Source organism: Erithacus rubecula, assembly GCF_903797595.1.
Source record: "Erithacus rubecula genome assembly, chromosome: 4".
In the NCBI taxonomy this organism is placed as follows: domain Eukaryota; kingdom Metazoa; phylum Chordata; class Aves; order Passeriformes; family Muscicapidae; genus Erithacus; species Erithacus rubecula.
Genome location: NC_136686.1, coordinates 8,192,156 through 8,202,549, shown reverse-complemented (window position 1 = coordinate 8,202,549; position 10,394 = coordinate 8,192,156). Strand labels below are relative to the sequence as shown.

The window sequence follows — 10,394 nt, the reverse complement described above, 5'->3', positions numbered from 1 at the left end:
AAAAATTATGCTCCATGTGAGCGGTGAGCTGTGTCATACAAATCTGACTCGAGATATTTGTAATAACTTGAAAAAACCCTGTCATTTGATATTTTAAAACATATTTAATCTCTGAGCCTGAGAAACCAATTCTGTCATTTTCACACGTTTGTTTTCACTCTCTGCTGTGGGACTTGCAACTCTTATACTGCTCAGCAGCTTTACAGCCATGTTTCTGCTTCATTATCCACAAAGATTGCACACCACAAACCTTACAAGCAGTAAGTTGAGGTGGTTATTTTACAAAATATGTTGTGTAAAACAAAACCAAGATTTGTATTAAAATTCCTCTCTGAGTCACTGACAACATAAATAAGAATCAACAGAGGTTATTTACAGTGCTGGACATAATATTTTGCTGTATATTTCCATTTACAGGGTTCTTTTCTTTTGTAAATTGCTGCTAAATATATGTGTACTGGTCATACCAGACAGTTCAAAACTTAAGTTAAAACCTAAATCCCTGAAACTAGACAAAGTAATGAGCAATTTTTACGAACTAATGTTAAAAACTTGGCTTGTTTTGTGTGGTGGATAATGCTTCCAATGCATTCAATGTGGATTTAGTACCTTCTGAGCCAAATTTTGCCCTCACTTAACAGCTTCATAGTCCTGAGTGCTGAAAATAGGGGCTGCACAGGGTAACTGAAAGCAAGGCTTCATCATTTGTGCTCAGCAAGCGTGGTTAATTCCTCATCAATACGGGGGGATTAACCCCAATTAATAGAGGTTCATTTTGCTTTTGAATTACTGCTACAGATGATCTAATGGTATTTGTTTAACCCGTATTATAGGAGGAAAGAGCCTTTCATCTGATGTTACAGTTGAACAGCTGAATTCTCCCTCGCTTTCTGAAATCTCTGCAAGGTGTTTGCCACCCAACAGCTCTGACTCCCTGCATTTTTCAGCACTTCTTTTGCTTTCCTACACCCTCCATGGGAATATTTTTGCTCAAAGGAAAGAACCATGCTGCCTGCCTTCTTAGCAGCCTCCCCTGGATGAACTAGGTGGTCTATCAATGGCTCTGTCTGCTCCCTGTGACACAGGTGAAGAGTGAAAATGTGCTGTGTTTTGGAAAAGGCCAACGCTGCAACCACAGCAGCCTCTTACAGAAGATAGATTCACACAAGGGGTATTTGCGTGAACTGGGAAACTGTCTTGCTGCCAAAGATCATCCCTGAAAGTGTTCAAGGATAGGTTGGATGTGGCTCTGAGAAACCTCGTCTAGTGGAAGGTGTCCCTGCCCATGGCAGGTGGGTTGGAATGAGTTCATCTTTAAAGTCATTCCCAAACCCAACCACTATAGGATATCCTGGGCATCTGAACCCTTGGACATGCAGAACGCACAGCTTGATCACCAGCCCTTAATAGTGCAACTCAAGACTGAAATCAGAGCAGGAGATGTGTGAAGGTGGATACAAAGATGGCACAGGGCTGCCTCACTCTCTCTTTGCTCCTTGGTTGTTGTGTACACAGCCACTTCTCAATCAGCCTGGTCATGATCTCACCTATTGTGTGGGTAAGAGCTCCAAAATAGGACCCTGTGATCAAAATGTCCGGAAACATGAGGTCATGGCATCAAGAGGACAGTTCCGTGGTGAAAGTATGGCTTTCAGGTGCCACTGGCTTCAAAGCTCAGCCCTAAGACAAAGGAGAAATCTATATTTGGGGACATTCATGGAAAGCATTACCGCTCGTTGTTCATCAGAGGTGCCAAAGCAGCTAGAGATTACCAAAAACAATCTAGCAAACAAACAAAAAACCCCAAAGGGACAAGAAAAAAAAAGAAAAAGCAAAAAAATTATCCAGCTCATGAATGTAATGAGCTTCAGGAAAAAAAATTATTCTTTTTTTCCTTTTTTTTTTTCCCACAGAGATCATTGCTGAACTCTTCAGTCACCTGCCCAGAACTGCAGGAACCCACAGTGGTAGCAAGTGGCCGACTTTCCCGGGAAAGTTTTTTGTTATCCTCAAATTGCTTGGTTTTTTTACACCACATCTGTGCTTGCTTCATCATTCTGCCATCTGCTGTAACAAAATACAGACAAAGCATTTCAGAGAACAACCCCTCCACACTTTAAAATGCTCCAAGCCGGAGCACAGCCTTTTACTTCCCACAATGTGCATGCAGTGCTTATTAACTTATCCTACTCCTCCTCCTCCTCTTCCTCCTCCTCCTGCCCCACATCCATGATGAATTACACACACTTAACAAGCATGGAAAGCACAGAATCCCATTGCTTTTGCCACAATGTTTCTATTAAATGAAACGAATGTTCCTGTGCTTGACTTCGCTGTGCAAACGCATTTGCCGAGAGGTCAGAGATAGCAGGTCGTTATCATGAAATTTTTAATTTTGGAACTCTCAATCAGGCTCGTTTCCTGCTTGGTATTGTCTGCAGATACACAATGCAAAAGCCTCCGGTTGCTAAAGAATTGAAATAACAGAGTATGAAAAGAGTGGTTTTGAGCACACACTCTGTAAAGTCCAGTCAAAATTTCTTCCTGGTGCAGCCGCACAAATCTCTTGGTAGCAGTAAACTCTCTGCACAGACTTCATTCCTGAACACATGTTCAAAGGTGATAAAATAAATGCAGATGGTTTTCCAAAACCTCAGTGGAGCATTTTTTGCTGTTACTAAATGGACTGGAAAAAAACTAGGGGGGAAAAGTGGAGAAAATACAGTTTGATACAGACAGGCAATTTCAGAATAGCATTTGGTCATTTGGGAGAAAATCTAAATAAAATGTGTGCTTATAATGATCTATTGGCAAAACAATATTGACAGAGCATCTGAGCTGCCTAATGGAAGTGATTTTTAGAACACTTAAATTAAACTGGCATTGAGAGCGGAATATTTTGTTTAATTACTTAACACAAACAGTAAAAGAGTTGGATAGGAATTTTGAATTCCTTATGCCATGACTAAAGTCGACAATAAAACCATCCCTGGCTACAGTGAAAACAGAATCAGACCTTAACAAATTTATTACAAGCTTTGTTTACAAACTCATTACAAAATTATACAGCATCTTATGCATACACAGGATTTACAGGAACACATTACTGATGGGTGGGATTGTTTTGCTCTCTGGTCGAGATCTGCAGGTTTTTCTTCACTTGCGGCCTGATCCAGCTTCCATCAGAGAAGGTGAGATTTTTTTTTTTCTTTTTTTTCTCATTGGCTTCAGTGGAAGCTGGATCAGATCCAGGGGGTAACACTTCCGCTCATTGTTTTCCTGGGGTGGGAAAGAGGCAGCCGGTCTAATAACCATACACACCACGCTCCGTTCTCATCTCATGTGTTTCAGATGACAGGCATATTTACTCCAAGACATTTTTTTGCTGGCTGCTTGTAAAATATTTGTTAAAGTCAAGAGTCAAAGACCAGTTCCTATTACTGGATTTACAGTGGAAAATGACAAATGGCTTTCTTTGAACCTTTAAAGAATGAACCTCCCTTGATTTTCAGTAAGCAGAAATAAAGGCATTGGAATCAACCCCGTTGTGCTTTACATTGTTATAAAGACACATTTTCTACCCTGTCTTCAACAGCTTTTCTCTAGATTTACAGTAATATAAACAAAAGTGACATCCACACTGCAGGAACAAGGTATTTTCTGATTAATGGGATTCCACCAAGCTAAATTGGTCTTCTTGGCTCCTCTTCTCACATGGAGATAGACCTGTGTGGCACAGTGAAACAAAGAGGTTCTAAAGTTAAAGTTCCATAACTATATCAGGTCTCAGTTGCTCCTAGCATCTGCAAACTATTTGTATTTGGGAACTCAGGGTGTAAAATCAAGCTTTTAATTAACAAAAAAATTTAGTGAGGCAGAAATCTAAAAAATATGCCTTTTACCCCAAGCCAAAAAGATTAGTTAAAACATAAATTTTCCTACTAGGAAAAGTAGCAAAAGCTCTGTGGGGTTGTTTTTTCCTTTTTTTTTTTTTTTTTTTTTTTTTGCCAAGAAATGAGAAATATTCTAATCAGATCTATCAGATACTGAGTTCCTTGTTATATTACATCCTCTCATTTTAATGACTGCCTTGGTATTGAACCTCTGAAGTTGTCATTGCTTGAAGCAAAGCTAGGATTTAATGCTGCAAGGTGATGATATTTCCTGTGAGGTAAATACCCTGGCCTCATGCTGAAAATTGAGATGGTTCTCAAAAGCTTTGCTTCTGGCCTCCCCTGAAGAAAACAGCTCCAACCTGGCTTTCCAAGTCAGGACTGTTCCAGTGTTTGGCCTCAAGGCAACCTGTCCAGCTCCCTGGTGGTTTTATGGTGTGCAGCACTCTCTGTAAGGGATTAGGGCAGACCGCACAGTTTGCTGCCTTGCACGGCCTGTTGCATGTTTGAAGCTGGTTTTTCAGGAGTAAAACCCATGTGAGCAAAGGCATCCTGCAGCCTTGTGTTTGAGGGCTCTGATCTAGTTTCCATTGTGATGCTGAACATGCTACGGCAGCAAAAGCTGTAAACCTTCATAAAAAAAAAGCTGAGGGTAAAACTTTCTGAATAGCTGGTATTTCCCAGCCCTGGCTTGGGCTGGATCTCTCTGGACACAGATAACGTGCAGCCCAATCTGATACTGTTCCTAGTCATGAACTCATTTGCTTCCTGGGACTAGGATCCCATCCAGGGCATTGCACAGCTAATGTGTAATGGGACATCTCTTCAAGTAGTGTCATTATTCCTGTCCCCAGTGGAGCTACATGACAATCCAAAGACAAGTCTGAGGTAAGTACATGTTAGCACATTTATCTGTCCTAAGCAACAACTCAAATGTTTTATTAGGGAACTTCAGTATAACCACAGACTTCATGGATTTTAGCCACCAACCATTTCACGTTCCTGTGAAAGGTACCAGGTCTCTCGAGCAGTTCAACACATTTTTCCCCCTGTGAAAGATGGAGAATGGATTGCTGAGAAGAAGGAAACCTTCCTATGGGCCTGTGGCTTTGATATCCACGCCAGGATATAATATCTTTCTTTGCTACAATTTGCAAGCCAAGGGCTCCTTTAAGGTTAAAACACCACCAGCTTTGTTTCTAATTTTAAAACTCAGAGAGGAATAATCCAACAATTCAAGTGGAAGATAATTGATTTGTGTGAGGAGGAAGAGGCTGATCACAACAAACCATCTTTTATGTATTACATTAATGATCCATTTAGATCAGTTCTTGGCTTCAGCAAGTTTCGGCTACAAATATTTCAGATTTTTTTCATATTTTTTCAATGATGCACTGGCAGCATTAGAAACAGTTGCAAAACAAATGTGCTTCCAAAACACAAATGGATGTTCCTGGATTACTAGCAGCCATTCTGAAATGCTAACAGAGGGAAAATGGTCATTTCACTGGCAAAACTGGCATAATACACAGAAACTTTATTTTAGGGCTACCTGATGCCTGTAAATTTGACATCATCTGCAGGCTACAACACATATTTTGGTCCTTGCTTTTGTTTTTTTGGGGTTTTTTTGGTGGTGAGTAGTCAACACTGCAGATCCAATTAAATATGAACATATAGAGCAGGGAATATAAATATGTACACAAGTCTTGGCATTGATCTGATTTTTAACAAGTTTACTAAATGACAGTCACTGGTTTGACAATACTGATTGGAAAATACTGATTTTACAGATTTTACAGGAAGGTTAAGGTATGCTGCTGACAAGCAGTGTCACAAACATAGTCTTAAAAAACCCCAGAGTTGGCCACGGCAGAGGCACACACCCTTTGCTCTGGTTTATTGAGAGAGAAAGCTTATATACCGTAGATTTGCTGAAGTTTAATAAATAAGGTCAACTTATAATATATATAAAACAATATAAACATTTATATGCTACATGCATATCATATAATTTAAAGTAATAATTTATATAGCAAAGAGATGCAGATCTATGTTCTTCCTATTTTCCTGGACAAGGCGCACACGCAGGAGGTGTCTATCCTTATCCACCTCCAGCCCACCAGTTTGTTGTTTTCTGAAGTCAGTGCTCTGACATAAGTTTGGGATGTCTTGCATTGGGAGTTCCAGTGCTTGTCATCGATGCCGCGGCAGCCATTTTTGACAGGCTTGGCCTCTTTACACCTCGTTTCATAAAAGTATTGCTTAACTGGAGAGTTGCCCGTTTTAATTTCTCCCAGAACAGTCACCTGGTGTCCCCTGATGTCGATGGCGGAGGATTTGTCCGTGACCCACAAACTTTCACTGTCACAAACGGAGTATTCCCCCCGGTGGCCCCGGTGCTCCGCGTACCTCTTCCTCCGGGAGGTTCTGTTCAGGACCACGGAATTCCCGATGTAATCCTCCATGAGGTACAGCGGCGGCGGCTCCAGCGGTGTGTTGTCGCTTAGCAGGACTCGGGGCGAGTTGTAGCGTCTCTGCTGCCTCAAGAGATCTGTATCCACTGAGATAACTGGCTGGAAGTCTGATTTCACATTTTCCTCCCCGTCCGTGTCTTGCTGAGTGTCTGTTTTCTGCACCGTGTTTTGATAGTTTTCCTTAATGTCTACCATCTGCTTAGAAAGCTTGTTTTTAAAAAGGTCTGCCTGAATGAGCTTAATAATAAGAGAATTTATCGAATCTTCTGGCAAACTCCTTTGATCCATGTTGGAAGACTGGATGCCACGAAGGTAAGTGAGAAATATCACATAACACAAGATGGACATCACCTTGTTCACCTGTAAGATCTGCAAAGAAACAGAGAGTCAATGACAAAACAGTCCAAGAGAGGGGTTTGCTAGAGGCTATAAAGATGAAAATTGGGATTTTTTTATATTTTAAAGACATATATAGAGATATAGAAACACAGGCTGTGAGTTTCTTTGAATATGTTGGTTTTTTTACCTTATTATGAGTGCAACTCTCTTCTGATTTTTTTTTCAATATTTCATCTATATTTTAGGCCTTTTTGCTTTCCCCCTTTCCATGCATAGTGGAATATATATCAGTTAAGCCCTTTCTCTGCAGAGGTAGGTAGTTCTTGGGATAGTATGACCAGGACTTGGTGGCAGAGTGAGGTCAAGTTACTTCCACAGAGTTTATTCTACGAGAAGTTTGGTTTCAATATTGCAGGATCATGCAGAGTAGAAAACTGTCTCACTGTGTGAAACAAAAGAGTTTAGACATTGCTAACTGCTGTCAGGTTTTGTGTGCTGAGATCCCTTAGACCCATCCAATTCATATTTATCAAGTGGCTTCTGTTTAATGTCACCATAAGAAGGAAATTAATCCTGTGTTTCAATAGTGCTTTCATTCTCTTTCTGTCTCTGGTAAGGGAAAGTATTCTTGAAGGAAAAGGGTGCAGTCAAGTCAGAGAATGGTGATTAGACCTCTATAGTACAAGTGGGGAATTCAGATGGACCCACTGACCATTTCATAGGGCTTTTTTCCCAGGATCAGGGGCTTTTTTTTTTTTTTTTTTTTTTTTTTTTTTTTTTAAGAAGTTGCTTCATTGAATTTATATAAGGCGAAGCAAAACTGAATTAGAAATATTATTAGAAATATTCAAGGACAGATTGAGGATATCCCTCTCCTCACCATCTCCTAAAATGCAAAAATCTTGTTCAAAGATTCAGTATTTTAAAAACCATTCCTAAAAGTGTGCTGTTTCTTGGTACTTTGCCATGCACTGCCCTATATGGCTTCCTGTGGTCTCCTTCAAATTCTACCTTCTGTCCATATTCTAGAAGCTCATTTGCCACTGCTTTTTAAGCCTTTCTGTCATCTTGTTTGTGTAGCTGAGAGCCAGGAACAACTGTCCAGGGAGGTGGTTTTTCTCCTTGCATATTTGGACACCTATATATTTGGTATTTGCATTTATATTTAAACTAAAACAATTTGCAACATAAAATCCTAAGGCATGGATGTGAACCATTCACTTCAGAGCACACCTGTTTATAAATTTGCTTCACGAGTAGTGAATTGAAGAAGAAAATACAAAACTCATCTTAGACCACCCTCATAGTCTGTGATAAACCCTACTGTAGTACTGCTTCAAGTGAAAGGAAAGCCTTGAATTTGGTTTTCCTGCTCTGCAAACACATCCACCACGTGCCAGAGACCTATGGCACTGTGGGATGAAGGCACAGAGCCACAGACCATGGGACACATGGAGTTGGAAGGATCCTCAAGACATCATCTAGGCCAATCTCACTGCTCACAAGAGTATCAGCCAGGGCAGCTTGCAGAAAGCTGTGCCTATTCAGGTTTGGAATATCTCCATGGATGGAGACTCCACAACCCTCTAGACAACCCATTCCAATGTTTCACCACCTTTAAACTTAAAAAAAAAATACATTTCATCAGTGTATCAGCAGTGTCAGCAGTATTTCCTATATCTCATTTTTTTTCCCATTGCCTCTTGTCTTTTCATTGACCCACCTGAGTAGAGCCTGACTCCATCTTTATTAATCTCTCCTGTGAGGTATTTCTACACTTCAGTAAAATCTCCCTGGGACTTTTCTTCTTCAGTATGAACAGCCCTATCTCTCTCAGTCTCTCTTCCTGGTACAGTTGTCCTAATCCTTGATAATTTTCATGGATTTGCTCCTGTATTGAGGAGCCCAGAACTGAACATAACCTCACCAGTGCTGAGGGGAAAGATCCCCTCCCTCCTGAACAGAAAATTTTCCACTTTAAGAAAAAAAAAAAAAAATAAAATCACCATTTTCTGTTTAAGAGAGAGAACCATTTTCTGTTTCAGAAGGCAAAGGGAAAAAAAAAAAAGGAAAAAAATCTTTTACTCTACTACCTTCTATCCACTCTAAACAAAACTCCTTTCTGCAAGATTGAGTCCCCACTTTACAGTTTGGAGCTGCAGCAAAATCAGAGCTACCCTCTGTGGATGTGTGAGCTGTCCTTTTATGGACAAGAAATGTGTTTTCTCCATTCTCAGTTTGTCACAGTATGAGTTCACCTAAATCTAGACTGTTGCTTGCAGCAATGTTTTGCTTTTGGGGAGGTGGGGGGAAATCAAAGATGTTCAGTTACCATACAATTACTGTCATACCTGAATAAATACTAACTTAATGTAGATGGATCTCAGAGCCCAGACCTTTCTGGATAAAAAATTGCCATGCGATTTCGCCTTCCCTCAGCATGGGGCTTGCTTTGAAAAACAGTAAAAATATTATTAAACAGATGTCATTGAGCAGATTTCTCGCAGCACCCAGAATCCGCACGCAGGACGACACACGAGCCCACAGGATGGTGAGCAAAGCTCTGACAAGGCTCAGCCCCAAAGCCAGAAGCATTATTCATGCCAACATGCAGCTGCATGCAATCACTGCTCTGCTCAGGCTCAAAACTAAGTGGCACTAGCAAAATACACAGGTTGGAGCAGGTGATGAGGTGGGAAAAGCGAGGCTGGAGTTCCTGCGGGCTATCTTTTATGTCACACTGCACACAGAAAGGAAGGGCTGGGGACCTGAGAGTTGGAGAAGCTAAAGTGAGATATTTTTCTTCTCCATGCAGGAACCCCATTAATGGGAAAAATGTTGGAAAGCATTTTCCTGAACTTTATGTCTTACTGATTTGGTGGGAAAGATGTTACCTTTGAAATTCAACCTCTAGTTTGATTTATGCTTTGCAAATTGTTTGATGCAAAAGTAAAAAGGTTTTGAACAAAACTTTATATTTTTCTGGGTGCAAAACTTTGACAGAAAACACAAAGATCGGTGAGATTACAGTTTTTAGGGAGTTCCTCCAACCTAGGAGGTTCATAAGTGCTGTTCAGAAGTTCCAATCCATAACTAAAAATTTTCAGGCTTTCCATAAAGTCCAGCGTCTCAGAGTACGTTTAAAGCACTATTCTAGATAGGAGAAATGGGTATTATTGGAAAAGTGCAGCTGGTTTATGGCCTTGGCTGTAATCTGATTATAAAACACATTAAAAGTGTATTTGTTTGCAGGTCTGGGAGTACTGCATTTGATGAATGGCTCTTTGCCCAAAATGGAACACTGTGCTTGTCTGAACTGCAGATAATTTGAAATTTATTTGGCACGTGCATTGTTAAATCTGTAAAAAGAGCAGGAAAATGTAAAACATTAAAATGTTTATCTTTTCATATTCTCAAAGCAAATAATTCTGGTGTTTCTGGTCATGCTTCCAGGAGTCCCACAATGCAATTCACAAAGCAGAACAAGTGCTTACTCAGTGCAGACCAGTGAGTAAATTATCTATGGAGGGACTTAGATTGGAGGCAAGATTTCAACATACATGTCCTGTCTGAGAGAATACTGACTCAAATTCCAAGTTCCTGGAGGCACAGGATTCTGTCGACCTCAGCAGAAGCTACCTCAGCACAAGCAGCTCTTCCTTTGGTATAAAAATCTCCCAAGAAT

General features: G+C 40.4%; 1 protein-coding gene across 1 annotated transcript in view; it reads right to left on the bottom strand.

Annotated features, from left to right (window-relative positions):
* Nucleotides 1-2,437: 2,437 nt before the first annotated feature.
* The window catches only part of NTF3 (neurotrophin 3), a 48,647-nt gene continuing 40,690 nt past the window's right edge, over nucleotides 2,438-10,394 (bottom strand). Inside the window, exon 3 of the mRNA XM_079303831.1 lies at nucleotides 2,438-6,739. Coding sequence (XP_079159957.1) covers nucleotides 5,945-6,739 — 795 coding nt within the window. The 3' untranslated portion in view covers nucleotides 2,438-5,944. The remainder of the gene's footprint in view (nucleotides 6,740-10,394) is intronic.